This window comes from Siniperca chuatsi, linkage group LG23, assembly GCF_020085105.1.
Source record: "Siniperca chuatsi isolate FFG_IHB_CAS linkage group LG23, ASM2008510v1, whole genome shotgun sequence".
In the NCBI taxonomy this organism is placed as follows: domain Eukaryota; kingdom Metazoa; phylum Chordata; class Actinopteri; order Centrarchiformes; family Sinipercidae; genus Siniperca; species Siniperca chuatsi.
In genome coordinates, this window is record NC_058064.1 from 7658871 (window position 1) to 7682548 (window position 23678).

At 40.0% G+C, this 23678-nt stretch overlaps 3 protein-coding genes across 3 annotated transcripts; all 3 read left to right on the plus strand.

Moving 5' to 3' along the window:
* The first annotated feature begins 57 nt into the window (after positions 1 to 57).
* Positions 58 to 5883, plus strand: LOC122871284 (zinc finger protein 184-like). The gene is made up of 9 exons (XM_044186211.1): positions 58 to 232; positions 775 to 977; positions 1068 to 1169; positions 1252 to 1347; positions 1430 to 1540; positions 1640 to 1757; positions 2534 to 3335; positions 3664 to 3722; positions 3807 to 5883. The coding sequence occupies exons 1-9, from the start codon at positions 199 to 201 to the stop codon at positions 5327 to 5329; spliced, it is 3048 nt and encodes a 1015-aa protein (XP_044042146.1). The 5' UTR covers positions 58 to 198; the 3' UTR covers positions 5330 to 5883.
* Positions 5884 to 7809: 1926 nt separating this feature from the next.
* LOC122871544 (tetraspanin-7-like) lies at positions 7810 to 10389 on the plus strand. The gene has a single exon (XM_044186770.1). It carries the CDS (start codon positions 8239 to 8241, stop codon positions 9325 to 9327), a length of 1089 nt encoding a protein of 362 aa, XP_044042705.1. The 5' UTR covers positions 7810 to 8238; the 3' UTR covers positions 9328 to 10389.
* A 3954-nt stretch (positions 10390 to 14343) lies between these two features.
* On the plus strand, positions 14344 to 23308 carry def6c (DEF6 guanine nucleotide exchange factor c). Its single transcript, XM_044186632.1, has 12 exons — positions 14344 to 14544; positions 15237 to 15377; positions 16744 to 16926; positions 17532 to 17762; positions 17876 to 18022; positions 18180 to 18288; positions 19587 to 19801; positions 19879 to 19986; positions 20257 to 20423; positions 21521 to 21707; positions 21798 to 21888; positions 22812 to 23308. Exons 1-12 carry the CDS (start codon positions 14449 to 14451, stop codon positions 23021 to 23023), a joined length of 1887 nt encoding a protein of 628 aa, XP_044042567.1. The 5' UTR covers positions 14344 to 14448; the 3' UTR covers positions 23024 to 23308.
* The last annotated feature ends 370 nt before the right edge of the window (positions 23309 to 23678 follow it).

Here is a 23678-nt window from a genome sequence, read left to right on the forward strand (position 1 = left end):
CTGATAAATTAAAAACTGATAATTAATGGATTATAAAGTCACAGTTGAGTTGTAAGACTTTTATTTTGAAAAAAGGAAACGCAGGAGACGAGTTGAGGAAACGGGTGTTTGCGTGCTAACAGCGCATGTTAGCCAAAAAAATCAAAACAACATAATTTAACATTTATTTCTCAACGCTACAGGAGACATATTGCACTAATGGAGGTCATTGGTTCAACAGAGAAAATAAATGGTATGTATATTAATAATCAGCTCCCGCTGTAATTTAAAACAGGCTATGTTTATGTTAGTCGGACAGTTAGCGGGACCCGTCTATTTAAAGGAATTATGACAGTCATAAGCTGCTAGACCGGTGCTGTTGCATTAGAAATGAACTTGTATTCAGATTTCAAATAATAATATCAAATAATACAGTTAATTGTTCCGAGATCTTAAACACAGCCACATATACATCACTAGGTTGTAAGTTTAAAGCTGGCATCAAATAGGTTTGTCCAGCAATTGTACTGGTTCATAGGCTTATGGCAGGTTCTCCTGGGGAAGTTTACGTATAAGAAATAAAATATTGATTCATCAGTAATTTTGCAATTGCTTTGATTTAGCAAATTATTAGCTCTATTATATTTCCATTGTGAAATAGCTAATTTAAATACGATTTTAAAATGGTTCAAGTTAAATTAGTGTTGTTGAGTTTGTTTGCAAGTGCTCTCTTTAGTTAAAAGCTCATTGATGCCATCAACAGACCATCTCTCGCATTACACTTTTGTGTTTCAGACCCAAGCCTACCTCTTCCATCCCTTCGCCTCCTGGTGCCCCCACTGCAGCTTCTGTCTGCTGCTATGTGGCAGCTGGCGAAGCAGAAAGATGTGATGAATTATGAGAAGGTTCAGGAGTTTGTGTTCATGGTGACTGAGGCAGTCCCTGGACTGATCAACCACAGACAGAGAGCCCAGCTCATTCTGGGTCTAAAAGCAAGGGTGAGCAGAAATCGTCTTTATTGTATCATGTTAATGTAAATGTTAATTTTGCTTTTATAATTTTTCCACAAAAATGTGTTGATATTTCAGTTTATTCTGGAGCTTTGTAAAGGCTCAGTTCGGGGTTCTGTTGATTCTCAAGTGATCCAGAGCTATTTGGATAGACTCCCAATGACCTCTGCAAACACAGATGTAAGTACAGAGAATGTCTTTTTGACAATAAATAACAACAAATAATGATAATCCTTAAATGAAATGATTTTTTCTGTGGCAGTACAGGGATGCAGAGGTGAAAACAACAGAGTCCACTTTCATTGCACTTGTTCAGAGCCTGCTGAAAGATCCAGTTGAGAGAGCATATTTCTTCCAGGTTAGACAGATTTTAATAATGTTTTTTTTAGCTTGAAAATACTCTAAATACATCCTCTAGTAAATAGAGTTACCTTTTACAGGAGGTGTTCCCAGTGGAATATGGGCCGCAATATGATGCTGCTCTGCATGTGTTATTGTGGGAGCTGCTCTCAAAACTGGAAAAGCTGCTCCCAGTACCAGACTTAAAACAGGTATTCAGTTCGTCCATCCAGATGTCTCAGGTTGGGTTTTTTGCTGAAAAACATGTGCCATTTACCACAAACTTAAAAACAACTGCACTGTGATTACAGACTGCAGCCTGGCTCGGCTCTGCTCCTCCTCTGTTGGAGGAATGTGTTCAGTCCTCACCTGAAGAGCTGAGCTTGATTTTCGAGCACTACAAAAGTTCAGGACTACTGAAAATGCCATGTGAGTAGAGCTGAAACGATTAGCTGTTTTTACAGAAAATTGTTGCAGTCAATTTAGGTCAATGATCAAGCAAAAATGCCAAATATGCTCTGGTTTCAGCTTCTTAAATGTAAGGATTTGCTGCCTTTCTCTTTGTTATATTATTATGACTGGGTTAAAAAAACAGTTGTATGATCCAATATTGAGTCTTAAAATTCAGGGATCAATCTTTGCATCTGTGTGTAGCTTGGTTACTTGTTATACATTTTATAGTTTTAAATACTTGACTGCCTATTTAGGGAAATGTGTTTACAATCTATCTTATAATTGGCACTTTTTCTGTTGAAAAGAAAACACCGGTGTCGCTTACTTGTGGGGGAAAAAAAGATTCAAGTTCCCAGAATAAATTCTGAGAAGCGCTTTTATATTTATACAATATTGGTATTCATCTGATGCAACTGAATCCTCAAGAATCAAATTAAATCGGGAGTTTCTTGATCGAAATGTAATCAAATCAGGAGATCAGTACCACTGTCCCACCCTATATATCATTGTAAGTTAAATACCTTTGGGTTTTAGACTTTTGGTCTGACAAAATTTGTCACTTGGGCTCCGGGGAAAAATGTGACAAGCATTTTTTTTTTTACTATTTTCTTATGTTTTATAGACTAAACAATTAGACGATTAATCAATAAAAGTAATAAAAAAATAAAGGTAATCTTTAGCTACAGCACTACATGTAAGTGTCTTACAAGTATAGTTTTTCAACCAGTGACTCCTTGTTTATTTTTTTATAGATGGCCCTTCATCCACCATTGGTAGCTGCATCATGTCTGCTTTATCCGTTCCTCCCTCGCAAAAGACAAACATCTCTGTCGGACTGGAATCAATCCACAACTATGCAAATGTACTAAACCCTGTCACTTTTGTCGGAACGGACCAGTACAGCGTTGTGGCCGTCTACACCGAAGTGGAAGTTGGAGCATCTGAAGTAGACGAGGAAATTATCGAGTCAGCTGAAGTGCAAGTTCAAACAGATTTCTATGAAGAAGAGATTGTGGCTGTTAGCGCAGATAACGGCGGTGGTGAGGAGGCTACCAGCTTGAGGGCAGAAGAAACAAGTGAAACTGTGGATGTTGCTAAAGCTCTGGAGACTCTGACAAAAACTTTTGCACTAAGGAAGGAGAGCCTTGGTCAAGACGTACTGACAGGAAAGAGTAATGATTCATCTCTTAATGATGAGCTTGGGTCAGGAAGTGCACCAGATGAAGGAAAAACACATGAAGGACATGAAACAAGTGACCAAACTGATGAGAAAAGAGAAAACATTGTTGAAGAGGTGAAGGAGGATTTCCAACCTGGAGGCGTAGAGAGCACTATGAGCTCTTGTACAGACTTGAAGGATAACCACAAAACATTTTCTGTCCATGAAGAAATGACAGATGTCTCCATGGAAGATGCTGTCTCCGAAACACAACAGTCTCCCTGTTCAGCTAATGTGCGCCGATCCACTCGTCTACAACTGAAGACGTCACCCAGTCGGCAGGAGATGTGTAAAATCAAGAAGTCATCCAGACAAATTAGTGAAGAACCAAAAATGTACAAAAAACATTTATACTGTAATGCTATAATTGCTTCCTCTTTTGAGATATTTTCAAAAAAGTAAATCAACACCAGTTTTTTTTTTGTTTTTTTTTGTTTTTTTTTACTTTGTATAGAAAGTAAAAAACTATTAAAGGAATGGTTTGTCATTTTGGGAAATACACTTGCTTTGCTTTTTGCCGAGAATTAGATGAGAAGATCAATACCACTCTGGTGTTTGTATGCTAAATATTAAGCTACAGCCAGCAGCCGCTTAGCTGTCAGAAAAAAAATGTCAAAAAAATATGAGTGATCCACATTTAAAGATTGTTTTTTATTTCACCAGGAGCAGGGCTGATGTATCAGCTGCCCCCTCTGTTATAGCCATCAAAGGAAGTGACAAAGGTAATATTTTGACATGAAGAAACATCTTGAGCTTTTTAAAATAAAATCCACATATTATACTCACACCTTTCTTTTTATTTGCAGGTGAGTCGGACGAGATGACGTCTATCATCTTCACCTGCTCACAGTGCCCCTTCCACAGCTCGGATGAAAATAGCCCTCCTCACTTCCACATGCAGAGTGTTCACACTGAAGTGTACAGGCCTCTCTCAGGAGCCAAATTTACACCATCTCCATCCAGCACAGATGAAATTTTTACATCCATTAAACTTTTCCCCAAAGTAAACACCGAGCAGGGCAAAGCAGAACAGCCTGATAATCAAAGCAAAGTAAATGTGTCTCAGTCCCACAGCAGACAGAAGGCCCTCACATGCGAAACGTGCGGTAAGACGTTCACCCGGACGTCAGACGTCAGGAGACACCAGCTCACTCACACCGGAGAGAGACCATTTCATTGCTCGCAGTGTGACCGAACCTTCCAGCACTCTTGGGATCTGGCCAAACATGAGAGTAAACATCATGGCGTGGCCATTTCTTTCTCCTGCCAGCTGTGTAGGAGCTCCTTCGCTAACCTCCGCACACTCACCGTCCACCATAAGAAGTCTCACTCACAGGAGAGCCAACTTCCTCAGATCTGCTCCATCTGCAGCCAGAGCTTCCCCACCTCCTCTGAGCTTCTCGAGCACAGGAAGTCCCATGTCACCAGTAAACGCTACATCTGCCAGCAGTGCAGCGAAGGCTTCGACTCCCTGCTCGCGCGCTCCCAGCACAGGCAGATGCATCAAGTGAAGCATCAATTTAAGTGTCCACATTGTGAGAAGACGTACACTCGGAGATCTGATGTAAAGAGGCATCTATCTACCCACACTGGGGACCGACCTTACCAGTGTGACCAGTGCAGCAAACGGTTCTCGCTCCGCTTTATGCTCATGAAACACCTCCGTGTTCACACAGGCGAGCGGCCTTTCCAGTGCTCCCACTGCCCCAAGAGATTCACCCTGGTGTCTGTGCTGGCCAGGCACGAGAGGATGCACACTGGGGAGAAACCTTTCCTCTGCTCTCAGTGCGGGAAGGGCTTTTTGTCGCAGGGAGAGCTTTCAAAACATAACAGGTCGCATGTGGACGACAGGCCCTACTCCTGCCCTCAGTGTGACAAACGTTTCAAGAGCAAGAAAACCCAGCAGGAACACATCGTCTCCCACACTGGCGCCCGCCCGTACCCCTGCACCTACTGCGGGAAGGGCTTCACCAAACCGTACGCACTGACCAGGCACAATCTCATTCACACAGGAGAGAGGCCGTTCCCCTGCGGACACTGCGATAAGTCGTTCCTCACGCTCAGCGAGGCTCAGCTGCACCAGCGTATTCACACGGGGGAGAGGCCGTATCCCTGCAACATCTGCGAGCTCAAGTTCAAGAGCTCGTCGGAGCTGGCGCGTCACAAGCGCAGCCATTCAGGGTTGAAGCCGCTGAAGCCATACTGTGAGCAGTGCATGAAAACGTTCACATCCAAGGCCAAGCTGAAGAAACACATGGAGACACACAGGGAGGAGGGAGAAGCAGCGCAGTCTGTGGACTCTGTACAGCCTGAGGAATCAAATAATTAATGAATAACAGAGATCTTAGTGATTAAGTTAGTGAAGTTGTGAAAAAGAATGTAAACTGTTTCAGGTTGCTGATGCTTGAGTTTAGATGTTTAGCTTTATCAAATTTAACAAGTTCTGATTAGGAGAGAATATATGGACAAGAAGATCATGTTTGGCACTGTTGCATCCTTCAACCTTTAAGTAACTTACTGTGAAAAAGTTGTTAAACACAAATCATTTTGACCTATCAGTGTTTTATATGTGCAGCTTTACTCTCTCATCTCCACTTTGCTTTGAAGTTTGCAACAGGGACGATTTACAATTATGTTGAAGTAATCAATATAGTATGTTTAAAATGGAAATCACAGGTGAACAAAATTGTTCATTAAATACATTTTTCACTCCATATACTGTCTGTTTTTTTCACTACACTATAATATTGTGCGTCAGTATAATTGAGAGCATGTGGATATATTTTTTTATTTTTTAAGTTACAAGGTCTACACAGTTGAAGGCCATAAAACTGAAACCTGTATAATAATCCAATGCCATGCAATAAATGTTACCTAAGTGTGTAATGTTCCATTGTGCCATTGTTTCTTTAGTGTGAGATTGCATTATACTTCAGAGCAGATGTTCTCAACCTGAGGTCACACACCACCAAGGGGTCCCAAGTTAAAAATCACTGGATGATTAAAAAGGACACAAAACCAGAAAAACATATTCATGCTGCAGAAAGTGACATTTTCTGATCTTTGCTATTTTTTTTCCTATAGTGCCACCATGAGGCTGTTTTTTTAGTGAAATGTCTCTGACTATTGGGTGGATTGCCATGAAATCTGGTACAGACATTCATGTCCCCCTCAGGATGAAATGTAATAACATTAGTTATTCCATAAACTCTTCCTCCAGCACCATCATCGGGTAAAAAATGTAATTTGTCCAGTAATATCTGCAAAACTAATGACATTCCCGTCAACTTTAACTGTACTTTGTATTTGGTGCTGATTAGCAAATGTTAGCATGCTGACATGCTAAACTAAGATGATGCACATGGTAAACATCATACCTGCTTAACACGTTAGCATTTAGCACAGCATAGTACAGCTTCACAGAGCTGGAAGCATGGCTGTAGACTCAGTCTTGTTTTTATCATTTCAGGCCAGTGAAAAATAATCTAATATAACAATTTAAGAATGAATAATTACTATTTGGTCAAACTGCTGAAAATAGAAAGAAATATATGACCTTTAACAAGGGGTTGCGAGTAGACAGCTTTGTTTCAAGGGTCAAAGCCAGAATGGTTGGGAAACGCTGCTTTAAGGTGTTCCCTAGATGTTGCTTTTATTGTCTGTTTCAAAAGGGCGATTCTGCAGCCACAAAAATGGAGGAGTGGTTTCCCCACACCCGTTCAAGGAGCTGTATTGGAGGTGCCTTTGAAATCTCATCCTACATGTGTCAGGTGATGTATCTGCTTCATTTCTGTCCAGAGCGCACATAAAACTCGATGAGCTGATGGTTATAGAGTAAAGATTAATTATAAACATCATAAACATAACCTGATTTTATCTACAGACCGCCAGCTGTCTGTGTAAAAATCCCTCTGTCTTCATCCTGCTCACTGTTGTATTCTTCATATACTGGAGAGCAAGAAGCTGCAGTAACATGGCAAAGATTTTATAAATCAAAACATGAGATATTGTGGTCAGTTTTTTTAATCCAGGGAAAATAAATTTAGCTTCAAAACTATTCTCTGTAGCCCAAATAAACAAAATGTGGGATCTAAGGCTGTAGGACAATACCACATTGAAGTTCTGCACACCCTTCCTCTTCCCCATCCAATCTATCTGGGTATTCCCCTCTTGGTCATCATGCCATTATTATACTTGTCCTTATAAAAAGAGCCATCTGAATGTGTTTAATTAACTGAAGCTTTAATTAGCTCCGAATGGGCGGAGGGTTGATGGGAGGGAAGCTGAAGGGAATCTATTTTTAGCATTGCATATGTGTTGCATATGTATATCTATTTTTGGAAGGAAATGTGTCCAAAAGTTACACTACATACAAAGTAAACATCACAGACATACTAACCAACACAAATTGCAAATGTCATACTACTTTCTAATATGGCACCCTTTATAAAGTCATTAAGTCTTAAATGTTAATACGCCTTTAATAAAGGGTGGTTACAATAATCCATCCAATAAGTAAATAAATGGATTTTGATCCAGATTCTCCATTGCCTTTTTTTCAAAAGGCAAATGGTCAAATGGACCATTGATGAAAAACTTCAGCTAATGATTCTATAATGTTAATTTAAATGATTATTTAATTGACTTTTAAAGAGACGACACACATAAAAATCATTTATTAAAGTTAAGTATAAAAAGTAAAGTATAAAGTTAAACATGGGGAAAGTTTTGACATTTTACAATCACATCATACACTGTATATACAGTAGTTCATTTATTCCACAAATGGACTCTAGTTAAACTCAAACGGATGTCTCCTCCACACCGAGAGAGGGTGTGCATTGGTGGATTTCAGGTCCTTCCCACTGCAATCACCTCTCGCCTTGACCAGAGCGAGGAGCAGCAGCGAGCGAGCAGATGTCGGGATGTGACTGTCAGTGGAGGAATTTGAAGAGCTGGTGACCATGCAGGTGGAAAGAACGCCTGAAATAAACAAATAAATAGGGTGGAAACAAGGGGGCTGCGGATGCAGATAACGGCGCGACGCGACACCCATCAGTGTGATTTACAGTCCAGTTGGCGTTGGTGGTGTTGGTGGCGGATTAATAACCGTCATAAAGACGTGGGGGATTGTGTGTTGCAGGAGGACGAGAGTGAAGGCACTGATAGAGGAAGGAAGAGAGAGGAGGAGTGTGTGAAAAGAGAGAGAGGGGAGTAGATAAAGCCGGAGCCGGGATCATGAGCTTTGCACTGCCTTGCGGCTCGCTGTCAGCTCGGCCAAGTCCCAGCAGACGAGCTTTGGACTGGGAACACGAGCAGCTGGCTGTGCGACGACTTTCCTCTCCCCGTGGTCTCGACCTGCTTACTCCACCTCCTCTTCCTCGGCGACCCTCTGCGATCCCTGGCTACCTGCTGTCACCCTACCAAGAGCAGGAAGAGCAGCTCCACCAGCAGCAGCAGCGACTATCCTTGTCCGTCTGCTCAGAGGCCTCCCTGGCGCCCCCTGCACCTCCACCTGTGGGCGCTGCCCCACCCTGCTGCCGCCCAGTGGGAGTCATGCACCTCCTGCGCCTGGGTCTCCTGGCTTTTAGCTGCCTCTTCTGGGCAGCCGGCTTGGCCATCTTCACCTTGGGTGTGTGGGCACAGATTTCACTGGCAGACTACATGCTGCTGTCTGCCAATCGCTACCCCAACGCCCCACTCATCCTTCTGTCCACAGGTGCTGCCGTCACCGCCTGGGGCTTCCTGGGTTGTCTGGGGGTGGCTGCAAACCTGCCCTGTGTGCTTAGGTCTTACGGGTTCTTTCAACTTGCTGCACTTATAACCTGTTTGGCCGCTGGACTCTCAGGTCTCTTCTATCGTGAAGACATTGCTGGAGGATTTCGCAGCGGCTTACAGCGAGCGGTGGCCGGCTACACAGAGGATGAAGGCCGTGCCGATGCATTAGACAGCCTGCAGAGGGCCCTGGAGTGTTGTGGAGCTGAGGGTTGGCGTGACTGGCTCACTTCGGACTGGGCTATCCAGCATATGACCTTCCTGCCCACCGAGAACGGCACCTCGGTGTCGCTGCCAGACAGCTGCTGCGTGAGGCGCAAGGGCTGCAAGAATCGGCCTCTTCTGTCAGATGATAGCGAAGGAGTAGCAGCTGCAGGAATCCATCCACACGGCTGCTTCCGCAAAGTCTTCAGTTTGGTCAACGACAACGTCTTCCACATTGCCGCCACTGTGTTGGGATTGGCCTTCACCCAGATTGGAGGCATAGCCCTGGCTTGTCTGCTGGCCAATAAACTGGCACCAAGACAACATCGACGTGTGGTGGCACATTAACGGTCAATTTTAAAAATTAGGCAATTTACAGCAAGGATTGACCAATTTGTAGATAATTAGGATTGGGAATGAACTATGCCCTTAAAGACTAATAGAGTTGCAAAGTGGGGGGAGTTATTTCAGGCGTCCAAGTCCCGTTCATTTTCTGCATAGACAATGTCAGGTGACCAGCATTTGGAGGCCTTCCAAGGCTTTGATGGGCACGAAAACTCTCCCAATTAAAAAATCTGCAACTGCTTTGACAAAACAGTCAAAGGTACAAGCCTGTGTACACAAAAAAAATAAGGAGAGAAATCAAATACAACTCCTGTTGAGCATTTCAGCAAGAAACATTGAATTACAGAGCTTTAAATTTTGTTGCGGACATCGCTAACAGAGAGCTGAAGCTAAAGCTAACAATTTGTAGAAACCTGATTCTGTCATAACATCAACCTATAGTATTGTTAAATTTTCCAAAATATTAATTTGTTTCTATGTTGAGGAACCTAAAGGATATCATTAAAAGAAAATGGGAATTTAGGGGTAAAAAAATACTTCAAGAACCACCAACTCCTCACACTTTGCAACTCTCACACATTGTTTGCCTGACTCTGTCTTCTGCACAATTTCAAAAAATGCTTCTTTGATTCAGTATGGGTGGGACGAGATGTGTGTCCTTGGTGGGGAAGTCTGGCATCACAAATTCGGGTTGGACCAGACTGGGCAGCAGACTGTAAATCTAAAAAACTAGATGACAGTACAATGAGACTTTGCTCCCTGATTTTGCGATATTGTTTCAGAAATGTTTATATATTGGCATGGATTAATATGCTTCATTATATAGATTGTATAAAAATAGACATATTAAAAACAATGATTTAGGGTTAAACTAATCTTATTTTGGTTACCTTCTTTAGTACATCTCACCACTGAATGCACAGAAATGTTCACCAGCAGTTTTCCACTTCAGATGATTTAGTCTAGCTGTGTTCAACAGATGTTCGTATCTACATCATTTAGTTTTTCCATCACAAAGACTACACTGTGCTAGAATGGTGCTTTTGAAAAGAGCTTAATAATCTATTGCTGTCTGTGGTATTTTGTGCTGTTTATGCATCTGACAGGCTATAGTAATTTCCACTGTGTTGAGGTGCTTTGGTAAGATAATGACTGCTTTAAATTGTTTCTTCCATATGTCTCTGTGTTGCTAGAGTTTGTATATTCTGAAGCACAAAATTGTTTTAAACATTGTTAATAACACTTTGAACATTACTTCTAAAATGTTCACATACATTGGCATGGCCCAGATGTTGTGCAACCCATTACTAGCATGAAACAGTGAGCAGAAGTCTGGATCAGATTTGAATTTCTCTTTTTCGACATCAAACTCAAGTTGACTTAATAGCTCAACATTTTGGGAAATATCTTTTTTTGCTTTCTTGTCGAAGGTTAGATGAGATGACTGATACCACTCTCATGTCTGTACGCTAAATATGAAGCTAATGCCAGCAGCTGGTTGGCTTAGCCTAGCATAAAGACTGAGAGCAGAGGGAAACAGCTAGCATGGCCAGTTGATACACTTCATTTTTTTTTGTCTATACAAATAATTACGTGATTAATAAACAAGAGATAATGTGTTAATTACTTAGCTTTAGAGGTGTTGGAAGGTGGATTTTGTTACCATTAGACAGAGCCAGGCTAGCTGTTTTGCTACGCTAAACTAACCATCCCCTAGCTGTAGCTCATATTTAGCAAGGGTTGCCAACTGACACTGACTTTCAGGCTGTCTCACACGAAATTATTTGGAATAAAGCAGCCAGCCGTGGGGGTATTTTTATCATAAGTAAAAGTCTAAACGGTTTCCTCTAGAGAATTTAAAAAAAATCTGTTGTGTCAATTTAAAGGTGTTTTTTTTTTAGTTTTGCTGCTAAAATGCATGCTAATGTCTATACAATATTTGCTGTAGTGGTATTATTGTGCGCATGGATGTGTTTCCAAATACGCTACTGAATGCACCTTCTCTAATTGTTAAAGTAAATAAAAACATGGCCATACAGTATAGGTTGTAATAATGCAAACAGACTTTTACTGTAGAGTAAGTTACTTGTCTCATTGAACTGATGAACTGAGTGTGATCAAATGTCTGTGTTTCTCAGGCTTAATCATAAATTCAGTTAATAAAAAGGTATTGTCTGCCATTGTCAGGATATTTGTGATTATGTATATTAATATTTTGGTGGTTTAGGTGAACTTTTGTGTTCATCAAATCTATCTATTCACGCAGCCAACAACAAAAAAAAAATCTGAATCTCCAGCTGGTTGACACAGCCCTGATTTACCAGACATGAGAGTGGTACGATCTTCTCATGAAACTCTCAGCAAGAAATCAAAGTATATTTCCCAAAATGTCTAAACTATGTCTTTGATGAATGGCACAGAGATAACTCAACATCATACATCCCACCTTTCCTATTCAGGATACGCCTTTTTATTGCTCTTGTAATTGTAATGTATATATATATATATATATATATATATATATATATATATATATATATATATATATATATATATATATTCCACATACATTAATGTATAATGTCTTCTAACAATCACCAACAGTGCGAACAAGCATGACTGAAACTGTAAACTATATCTGTCGACAATAAAAAAAAAATCTTTGCCTCATTACAGGATATGTTATCGATTGGACACTGGGAATGGGAACATCAAGGTCTGCTGCCCTTGAATACATTAAATATACAAATGGCAATAGCGTTCTTGTAATGTAACGTTGCTGCAGTCTAGTATGTAACAAACAAACCAACATACAGTACAGCATTGGTAAAGGCACATCTGTAATGTTCAATAAACATCTTGTGAATCACTTTAATCTTGTACTTTTTGGGTTTTAATGTGAGTTTTTTCCTCTTTAAAGTAGAAATAAGCAAAGATTACACCCCTCATCCTGACAGGTGGCAGGTTCAAACCTCCTGTCTGCATTTTAAAGACCATTAGAAGCAGCTCTGGGTCTCTGTTTTATGAGAAAGGCCATGCTGGAAGCGTTCCAGAGTAGTAAATTCTCAGCGCTGGGAGTGGTCCATCCTCAGTGCTACATCTGGCCGGGCAATTCTGAATTATGGCTATAACTGAATGACATCTCATTTCTACCACCTGAGACGACGGTGATTAGATCTGCCCTTGAAGGGGAGACAACAGATGCAGACACATTGCTGAGCGTGATGAAACACAACAGCCTGACCCAGCATTGATTAGTTTATGGAGCAGAAAATCATGAACTATACATCCTCTGGTCAAATTTGGTAATATAAAGTAGATTTTCACAATTTATCAGAAAGTTTACCTTAAAACCTACATATATCAGCGTTTAGAGACAGAGAGGCTTTGGGCTGTGGCCTCTAAACAACGACTACCATTCTCATAACCTAATTATGGTATTGATTACCCTACATTATGCCCCAATAAGGCTTGCCGATGCTTTCTGTCTGACTACACTGTCCTTGTTTAACCTATTTTGCCTGAGGTTGCTACATTCCCACCAGCTGTTTCAACACACAAAAGATGAGCTCTGAGAGACATTCAAGCAACACCTTAACCTAAACCTTTCGTTATAGCAGCTCACTGTCATGTCAATGCACACTTGAGAATAGAAGGAATAGAAGTACTAAGCAAATCAAAATATAATACAGGTAAGATAAATTAAGTACAAAATGGATTTAGAGGTTGATAAGTATGTACGGTAATAATACAATGTAATAATATAAGTAATAAGTGATTGTACTGTCAAGTTAAATGTAGATATTTAGATGATTATGAGATGGTGGATTTTGCACAGCAGTATTAAACAGAGAATATTAGACAATTATTTCAAGTCATGCAGTGATGTTAATGATCCAATGTCCAGTTTAATGACTTAGGGTCATACAGACTAACCCTTAGAGGGAGGAGTTAAATAGTTTGATGGCCACAGGCAGGAATGACTTCCTGTGGCGCTCTGTGGTGCATTTTGGGAGGATGAGTCTTTCGCTGAAGGTACTGCTTTGTTTGACCAGCACGTCATGGAGTGGGTGGGAGCATCCTCCTCTCTGACACCACCGCCAGAGAGTCCAGCTCCACCCCCACAATGTCACCGGCCTTACGGATCAGTTTGTTGAGTCTGTTAGCGTCCGCTACCCTCAACCTGCTGCCCCAGCATGCAACAGCATACAGGATAGCACTGGCCACCACAGACTCATAAAACATCTTCAGCATTGTCCGGCAGATGTTGAAGGACCTCCGCCTCCTCAGAAAATAGAGGCGGCTCTGGCCCTTCCTGTACAGAGCTTGAGTGTTCTTAGCCCAGTCCAGTTTATTGTCCATATGTAGTCCCAGGTACTCTTACAAGTACCTGGGAGCAGTGAAGAGAGTAATAACTATTAGGAATTTTAAGCATCACAACGTTAATTAATTAAATGTTTTAATATGTATACTATCTGTAATTTTGGGTTAGAACCTTGAAACACTTGAAAATCATCTCCAATTTGTTGATTCATTTAAAATCCTTAAATATATAATACATCCTTTAATATATATCAAAAAGGTAACTTCTCACAGTTGGCAGGTTACATTTCCCATCAGAATACATTCAGAGTTGTTTAAAATGTAATAAATATGGCTTTAGACACAAATGAGTGTGTTTTTAAAGCCTCGGTATGCTTCCCGAATCTGATAACATGGATCCCTCTTATTTGGTTTTTCGATGGCAGTACTTCAGGAATTCAGAAATCCACCTTGGAAATGTAGCTTTGACATGTCTAAATTTGCCCTGGAAGTTAGTCAGTTTTATTCAGATACATGATGTTAAGAGCGGATGGCAAGAAAATGATCCAACATATATTGTGAAGAATGTAAACCGGAATTTGTAAAATCGTTTTTAAACATGTATCGTGGAGGAAAGTGTAGGCCTTTATGCTCTCCGCCTCTTCAAGTCTGCCCTACATCTGACTCATTATGGTCCTTTGCAGTTTGGACAGCAGCCTGTACTCTGCCCCACATTTTATTTGGTGCTTCTCACCACCAGCGCTCGCACGTCGCTGCGTAAAAGCCGCCGCGCTGCGCTTGGAAATGTAGTTGTTTTCCAAAATGGACTTAAAATCCGAACTCCTCAAGTCCATCTGGTACGCTTTCACATCGCTGGACGTCGAGAAGTGCGGGAAAGTGTCCAAATCGCAGTTAAAGGTAAGCAGGGAACGCATGTAGTAATTTTAAGATCAGGAAACTGAGACCCAGGGGCGCCCACTGGATAGCACAGACTTTAACAGCGCTACCTTTTCCTTTAAATAGCTTTTTCTGGCTGAAGACAAACTAAACTCATCGGTCTCTATAGTTGTCTTTATATGTTTTGAAATATTAAGTTGCACTATGTGAATCAACGTTGTAATCTGAGGAACAGTTAACACACAAACGCCCTATAAGCGCACACACAATCCAAATATTTGAAAAAGCTCTTAACACTTTTTCCAACAAACACGTAACCTGCTTCAAGCTCAAAGTCCAACCCTTTCTCTTTGGCCCAGAAACACAAATAGTGCATAACAGTCTGTCAGGGTTTAGAATAAAAAGGCAAGACAGAGAACAAGAAGTGGAGATCCTATCTGGCCATCTTTCCCCTCAGTGAGTGTTATTTTTGTCTGTCATGTTACTTTCCGTCCAGTTCCTACATGCCTGACTGAGCCCCCACAGGAGAGAAGAATCCAGGGAAATAGCAGAAAGCTGTCCTGACACGCACAGTCACTTAGGACTAGCTGTCTGTGCTTGTTTGTGAATAAATTAAGAAATATGGAGAACACAAAAGAGACATTGAGACAGATAGATAGATAGCATATATAGCTATCTATCTGTATATATACATCTCCATGTTACTTCTTCAGGTGCTTTCCCACAACCTGTACACAGTACTGAACATCCCACATGACCCTGTGGCTCTGGAGGAGCACTTCCAGGATGATGATGATGGACCGGTGTCTAATCATGGCTACATGCCCTACCTCAACAGATACATACTGGATAAGGTACTGTGACTGTTGAAATCACCTCCTTATAGCAGTTATAGAAATACAGAAACGTTATATATCAATTTCTATATTGTGTATGTTTTATTTACTGTTTTTATGTATGCTGTATTTGTTTTTCTTTTTAATATGTTAGGCCATATGTGTTTAAATGTTTAAGTCCTGCAAATGTCCTAACTTTGGAAAGCACTTTCTGCTTTTTACTTGAAAAGTGCTCTATAATTTAAACTCTGGGTTTGAAAATGGTTAGAAACATTTAGGATAATGTAAGTACACTTCTCAACAACATATATAACATTGGTCTAGTCGTTTTTTGACATTTTAATGTGGAAAAGTTACATACTATGTCTTTAAAGGAAAGTCTGGTGATATTTTATATTTTTCTTTTTGTCAACTAATTCCATGAAAAGACTGAAAGCCAGCAAATAATTGATCCACTAACTAGTATTGCCTGTGTAGCCAAATCCTGATATATCTTGATCCTCAAAGCAACAAAGCTCCATTATTGTCCAAAAACTATTAAAAACCCATCAGTAAGCCACACTGTTGCACTGGGTGACATGTTTCTTCATTACCAAGAACACACACTGCAGTTTATTTTGACTCAATCTCATATACACCATCCTGCTACTGTAAAGACTTGTAAACACACCAAATGTGTATTAATCCACCACTGAAAATAGTCCCCAATAAACACAGTATTTACTCCAGTTTGAGTAACATTTGCTAAGAACTACAGTACCCAGCTGTTTTAGGTAATTATCTAGGGGTTTTTTTTAATGAAAGTTTATATTTGTTACCTGTTTTTAAGGATTTACAATTTCAGCTGGAATGAATAGACGTGCCACAGACAGGGTAGGGAAGTCAGAAAGTAACAGGAGACACACTAACATGTTGCTGTTTTGGTCTTTTCATTGATTTATTGACAACAAGATATTATATTGCCGGCCTTGTCCTTTAAGTTTTGAATGGACCACATCTTTACATTACTTATAACAGTTTCAGAATATTTGTACAATGTGCACACTTAATAGCTATCATTTACTGGCTTATGAGTTTTATTGAATTGTTCTTACAAGAAAAGTTTAGAAATGTCGTTCTACAAACATTTCTCAGAAGCAGAGCTGCTCGTGGATGCAGAAATAAGCTCACTGGTTTAAGTTAAACCTCAGTGGGTGGAGCAGCTTTTCATTAATCAGGGTTTGGATTAGGAGAAAGAAATAATCTCATTGGTTGAGTGATTTATCATACCAGGGCTCAACAATAAAGATTGCCCGGGCCAAGTAAAATGCCACATTGGACTAGTAATTGAACCGTGCATACCCATTATGTTTCCGTCATTACGAATCTTTTTCTGTCTTTTCAGGTCAAAGAGGGGATGTTTGACAAGGAGAAGTTCGACGACCTGTGCTGGATGATGACCAGGAAGAAGAACTTCAAGGGGTTACCACAGGGGGCGCTGCTATCTGAAAGAGACTGTTTCAAGCTCTTCTGTTTATTCAACCTCCTGTCTGAGGACCGCTACCCGCTGGTGATGATACCAGAGGAGGTAAAAGACATTGATGAGAGAGGAGAGTTTAATGTGTGAAACAGGAAACAACGTATGGGAGCGACTTGATTTTAGGGATTTGATCGAGGCCTGATTGACTAGGGGTTGGCTAAGAAGTCAAATCCATGCTAATTTTATTTGATGGAATTGTTACGCCTCCAAGTATAAAATGCAAACATTTTGATATTGTACAGCAAGTGAAAAAGGTCACATTTTGATATAAAATATGCAATAAGTGCAAACATTCCTTCCTTCACATTCACTAGGCAAATAAAGATCAACTAATAGCTAGAAAGAAACATTATGTATATAAACCCAGCTTGTGTCCCAACAAAGTACTGTCATTTTACATTTTTTCACAGCAGAAGTACAAGTAAGTACGTTAATGAGTCTCTTCCTTCCTGTACTTCCTCCATAATGCTTTTGTTTCCTGTCGACAGAGATAAAAATAAACAGCTTTTGTACTATCAGCACAGTAGCTTTCCTCTGTAAAGGTATATGTTGCATAAATACACAGATCTAGTATTATTTTGACTGTCGATATTTGTTTTTTGTGATTTTTTTCTGCAAAGACTTACCGTTTTTTAATATCTGAATGCTTTTAGGTGGAGTATCTCCTCAAGAAAATCTCCACAGCAATGAGCCAGGAGTGGCATGGGAAGCCCTTAGAAGACTTAACATCCCAGGATGCCACAGTGCAGGAAGAGGACATGTCTGTATGGAGCTTCCTGGAGCACATGGGTGCAGGCCGGCTGCTGAGGGTCACCAGTGCTGAGGCCTTCAGTCTGGCTTTGGATGAGGTCTTTCTGGAGATGTATCATAATGTCCTAAAGAGGGTGAGTATTTTGTGTATCTTCCTGTCTTTTTTTATTCAATGTTTCTGTTTTGTCGTCTTCTCTCTTGTTGTTTTGGTCTTTCTTTCTTCTTCAGTTCTGCCCCTTGTTTCCAGGGTTACATGTGGAAAAAGGGGCATGTACGTAGGAACTGGACTGAGCGTTGGTTTGTGCTGAAGCCCTCCTCCATGGCTTATTACGTCAGCGAGGACTTGAAAGACAAGAGAGGGGAGATCCAGCTTGATAAGAGCTGTGTCATAGAGGTGGGTGCGGAAATGTAATGTAAACACTGCAAGTTTAATTATGTGGTATGCAGGGAAATGCTGTGCTTTGGATGCATTCAAACAACACAGCAAACAACATTCAAACAACAACACATTTCACAATCCTTGTATTTTGAGTCTCCTCTTTCTGTTTCAGCCTATTTTAGACAGGGAGGGGAAGCGCTGCATGTTCTGTGTGAAAACCCACAATAAAACCTATGAGATGAGTGCGTCTGACCAGAGACAGAAGGTGGAGTGGATTCAAGGTGTGTTGGTGTATATACGGTTTAGCATACAGAGTCAGAAATTACATTTTGACTGCAGGGATTTATCATGTGTGTGGCGTCTAATTCAATTCACTGGTTTCAGATGAGACATTTTAAAGGAATAGTTTGATATTTTGGCTTATTTGCTTTTTTTGTCAAGAGTTAGACAAGAAGAATGATATCACTCTCATGTCTGTAGAGTAAATATGAAGCCAGTTAGCTTAGCTTAGCACAAAGATTTTAAACAGGGGGAAACAGCTAGCCTGACTCTGTCCAGTCTTGTCATCACCGTGAGGTTGCCAGGTGACCAGCAGGGACCTCAGGAAGTTATTGTGCACAGCCAAGACATAGTCTTGCACATAGCACATAACCTCCTGTAAATCCTTTGATTTTTGTACAGTTTAAGCAAACTAGATATAATTTGTTAATTTGTGAGATTTAGAGGTGCTGGTTACCGTTGTTACCGTTGGACAGAGCTAGGCTAGCTGTTTCCACTCTTTATGCTATGCTAAGCTAACCGGCTGCTGTTTCTAGCTTCATATTTACTGTACAGACATGAGAGTGGTATCAGTCTTCCCATGTAACTGCAAGAAAGCGAATAAGCATATATCCCAAAATTTTGAACTATTCCTTTAAGTAAATAGTTTTAAAAAAAGTAAATTTCATGATTTTGGTGACATCTTTGGTGTCAAAAGCTTATTGTTTGGTTTATAAAATGTCTGCGTAAAATAGCTAAAAATGGCCGTTGCAATTTCCAAGAAAGGTGACATCTTCAAAAAGCTTTTTTTGTCCAAACAAAACAGTTCAAAACCCAAAGTTATTTAATTTACAAAGATGTAAACCAGAGAACAGCAATAAATCTTCACATTTAAGAAACTGGAACCAGAAAATGCTTGGCATTTTTGGTTAATAAATTATTTAAACAGTTAATTGATCATCAAAATTCTGTAATCGATTAATCATTTTAGCACTAGCTTAAAGTGAAAGACCTAAAAATGATTCTAAATTTTTCTCAAGAGTAACAAAATAAAGTTATTTTATTTTATATTCAGTTCACTGTTGGAAATTAGTCCTCGCTCAGCATCTTACACCTGCATCAGTCACTGGCAATTCCTATTGTATTGGTAATTTCCATTATTTTAGGGATTTCTGGTACAGAAGAGAAGAAATAGTTCTCCTTTATTCATTAATAAAAAATAAAGACACACCAATAACAGTATGTACAGTATCCACAGTTTGTCTTATTCCAAGCATAACAAATATTACCTTAACTGTATGTATGTTTTCTACTTCTACAGCTATTCAGACGGCCCTCCGTCTCCAGAGTGAGGCCAAGTCCTCCCTTCACCATGAACTCAAACTGAAGAGACGGGTCCAGCGGGAACACAGCCAACGGGAGCGCAGCCGGAGCGCCCGGAGCAGCTGCAGCAGCCAATCAGACGACTCCAATATCCAAGAGGTGGAGAAGATGGAGAAAGACAGACAGGATTTAGAGATAGAAAGCATCATACAGGTAAGAGCGGACGGAATCAGTGGAGGGACGATTAATCGTAATGTCAGTTTTAACCTTGCTTTATCTCTGTCTTGCAGCATGCACGTGAATTGGAAACCAGACGAAGGGAGGCAGAGGAAAGAGAAAGGAGGAAACAGAGGGAGGTGCAGATGGAGCTGGAGAGACAGCTGAAAGAGGCTGAGACGGTAAGAGAAAGTTTTCCAGATGACAACGTTTATTTACAATTCGCAGAAATGGGATTTAGAGTCCATCCCATTGACTTTGATCTCTGAAAACAGCACGAAAACATTGGCATTATAAAATTCAGAGTTAACCTTCAGTGATTTTTAGTGGTGGAGAAACGGTAATGCCATTCCTGGAAAAGGTGATTCAGGAATAGGTCAGTTCGTTCCACTCAGTTGGTGTGTGTATACGTGTGTGTGTGTGTGTGTGTGTGTGTGTGTGTGTTCTCCTAGTTGAGAGACAGCATGCAGGCAGAGATGCAGGAGAAGGAAAGGGAGGCTGAGCAACAGAAGAAGAGGATCCAGGAGTTGGAGCTGACGCAGCAGAAACTGGAGGCTGCTCTCAACATGGAGATCCAGGCTCGGCTGGAGGAGGAGAGAGCCAGACAGGAGCTGGAGAGGTAACAAACATACACATCCACTGTGTTCCCCGATAGTCTTAACCAGGGGTTTTCAAAGTCTGACACCGTGGTCTCCCCCGTCACACAAAATTGAGACAAATGCGATCCCAATTTTAAATTATTGACTTTTTGGTCTATGTATCCACAGATTTTCAAGACAGAATGACAAATATCTGTATATGTATGGATTGAGGAAAGGGGCATTGTCCCATGAACATAAGCACCATGTTGAAGGGACATTATGAACCTTAGTTAAAAGAACATTGATAGTGCAACATAAAAAAGTTAATATTAATGGATTTTGTAACTCCTATTATTTAGCTCTGTCTAATTTCTATTTTGGGTATAATCATGCTCTAAGTTTTGGAACTACAGTTCCCATAATGCTTTGGGGGATGTAAACAGGAAGTATAATGATGCCGAGGAGTTAGCAGTGGTCTAAAACTTTGGCAAATTGGCACCATTCAAAGTATGCCGAATTAGCTATTAGCAATTTCCTGTTTGCAATGTAGCCATGAATGAACAGACAAATATCACAAAATTACTTTGATACTGAAGAAAAATAAAAAATGTGATGATTCTCAGGCAAGTTCTGTAGTTATAAGGAGTGACCTTTTTCTGTAATTTCTAAGTAACTTCGGATTTATGGACATGTATTCGTGATAATGATATCCCCAGAAAGTGTAAGTCATGCTGAATCTAAAAATATGTGTGTCATGACTGCGTGTTCAGAGTTGACTGAGTAATGACTCAGAGAAAGAGAAGATTTTTGAAGCTAATTGCATTAATACAAGGGTTTTGAAATACCTTAATTGCCTCTGAGCTGTGTGTCACAGCCGCTTCTGCTTCAACTGCTGACCGTAGTCACCGTGATCACCGAGCAAATTTGAGTGAGCCAAATCAGCAGCTAAACTACAATAACTTCCATTTTCAGAACACCAGCATGCACCTATCCCTTTCACCTCACGCAGTATATTTGCCTCACGTCTCTCCCTCAGCGCGACCCCCCCAAACCAATACTATACTCTATACTCTACACAGACATATGTAGTTACTTGATTTCAGTTCTTGCTTCTTCTCTGTCTTCTCTTCCCCAGGTTGCTGCAGGTGGAAGAAGAGAAGAAGAAGCAGTTCCAGCTCCTCCAGGAGCAGCAGAGCCTCAGCCTCATACAGGAGGCCTCAGATGGCAGTACAGGCGACGATACTCCCTCAGCTCTTCACTCGGCCTCTCAGGAGCTCCTGGATCTGCGAGCCTCTCGCCAGAGGAGCCACAAGCGCCTCGAGGTAAGAAGGAGACAGTTTTTGAATTGGCTCAGTGTGCAGAATGTTTAATCGGCTACATGAGAATGTACTTGTTTGATTTTCTTATACCAGGAGGTACAAGAGAAGCTGAGGAATGCCAGTCAACATGTGCGGCACTGGAACGTCCAGCTGAACCGCCTGATGACACCCGTCACTCCTGGAGGTTCAGTATGCTCTTAATCTGGTCTGTTTGGGTCTGATTAAAGGGGCAACACAACAACTTTTAATTAAGTTGCTTTGAGGGCTCATTGTAAAACAAAAATGAGGAGCTTGCAAAAAAAATTAAGGACATCAGGTTAAAACCAGTTGAAATTTAAGAAAAGACTACTGATCTGTAGTTGAGCCTTATCTCTAATCTGGGGGTTCAAATAAGCTTCACATTATTTTCTATTAATGTTGTATTGGTAAATAAAAAGATGGGTGAAGTGTGAAATCCAGTTCACAGTCACTAGATATATTGGAATTACCATTTTTAATTTGAAATTTGAATATTTTAAAGTCAATAATGTTTGGGTTTTTCAAAAAGTCCCTGATAAATAGCATCATAATGATGCTATTTATTGTGCTGAATAGATTTATTTGCCAATTAGTAAGATCCATAAAGTGGAAAAGCTTTTTCCGCAGTAAATTGATAATAGTTAGTTGAGTATGTACTTGCATCTCTGTCCATTTTGACTAACTGTACAAATAATGAAACTAAAAAACATAAATCTGCCACGGCTACATTATCCTCTTGAATTTGTTTTTGATACAATAATAAAAAATATTTTCTAATGTTCATCTGGATCCAAATCTGAATCACAATACAATCATGGCATACATATTTTAGTTTTTTTTCCCCCTTCAATTAAGTGCACTGTTTAGAAATCCTTTCAAAATGGATCTGGAGCTGCATAAAAAATTAAGCATTAGTTCCTTGGACCATGATCTAACTTTCCACTAAATTTGACAGAAAACATAAACATTTTTTTAGATATTCAACTAACAAACTAACAAATGGCACCTAAAATATAACCTACTTTTGACCAAAAAGTTAAATGTATCAGTGAACATCACAAAGATCAAATGTTTTTTTGTTTTTTCTAGAACGTTTGGAACATCGCCTATCATCAAATCGCAAGTGTCCCAAAAAGGAAGGAGCGCTGGCCAGTAACGAGTTCATCTCTAAATTCAAGATAAGAGCCGATGAGAACAGCCAGATATCAGAGGACAACGAGGGGCTGGAGGAGCAGATGGAGGCCGCCAACCTGTCAGATGGATCGGACGAATCACAGGGAAAACCCAATGGACAAATGTGATCACCATGTTGTAGGGGAACAAGTTTTGAAATCTACAATTTCAGAAATGATAAAAGAAATTGTTTAAGACCGAAAGTGGAAAGTGGAAGGAGAAAAGCTATTTACAGTACAAAAAGCATTGTGTTATATTTATAGTATGTTGAAATTCACACTACGACGGAAAGCGAAGATGATAAAGCACAATGTGATGCAGGATTTAACAAACACATTTGACTAAGATCAATAGAGATTTGAAGTTTTGTACAATAATGTTTATTGGTGAATAATAAAAATGTAATTTTGTGATTTGTCTTTTATTTTCATGCCACTTTCTACTTCTACTCCACTACAATTCAGAGGGAAATATTGTACTTTTTACTCCACTACAGTTATTTGTCAGCTTTAGTTACTAGTTACTTAGGATTTTTGCACACAAAACATACAAAGAGCTTATGAAATATGTTTTGTTATAAATTAAACTACCCAACAGTTTATTCATGTACAGCTGAAACAATTAGTCGATTAATAAATTAGTTGGCAACTATTTTGATCATCATTTGTTATTTTTCATGCAAAAACATTTCATGGTTCCAGCTTCTCAAATGTGAGGATTTGCTGCTTTTCCTTTTAATTATTTAAATTTATTTTTAATAATTTTGAGGTTTGTACTGTTAGT

What these genes read in the sequence shown, in the direction of transcription:
- LOC122871284 (XM_044186211.1), top strand. Translation starts at nt 199, where the DNA reads ATGGAGGTCATTGGTTCAACAGAGAAAATAAATG. An exon ending in AGAGAGCATATTTCTTCCAG is followed by an intron (nt 1,348 to 1,429) that starts GTTAGACAGATT and finishes TACCTTTTACAG; the next exon opens with GAGGTGTTCCCAGTGGAATA. An exon ending in CATCAAAGGAAGTGACAAAG is followed by an intron (nt 3,723 to 3,806) that starts GTAATATTTTGA and finishes TTTTATTTGCAG; the next exon opens with GTGAGTCGGACGAGATGACG.
- LOC122871544 (XM_044186770.1), top strand. Translation starts at nt 8,239, where the DNA reads ATGAGCTTTGCACTGCCTTGCGGCTCGCTGTCAGCTCGGCCAAGTCCC.
- def6c (XM_044186632.1), top strand. Translation starts at nt 14,449, where the DNA reads ATGGACTTAAAATCCGAACTCCTCAAGTCCATCTGGTACGCTTTCACA. An exon ending in AGCTGAAAGAGGCTGAGACG is followed by an intron (nt 19,987 to 20,256) that starts GTAAGAGAAAGT and finishes GTGTTCTCCTAG; the next exon opens with TTGAGAGACAGCATGCAGGC. An exon ending in GGAGCCACAAGCGCCTCGAG is followed by an intron (nt 21,708 to 21,797) that starts GTAAGAAGGAGA and finishes TTCTTATACCAG; the next exon opens with GAGGTACAAGAGAAGCTGAG.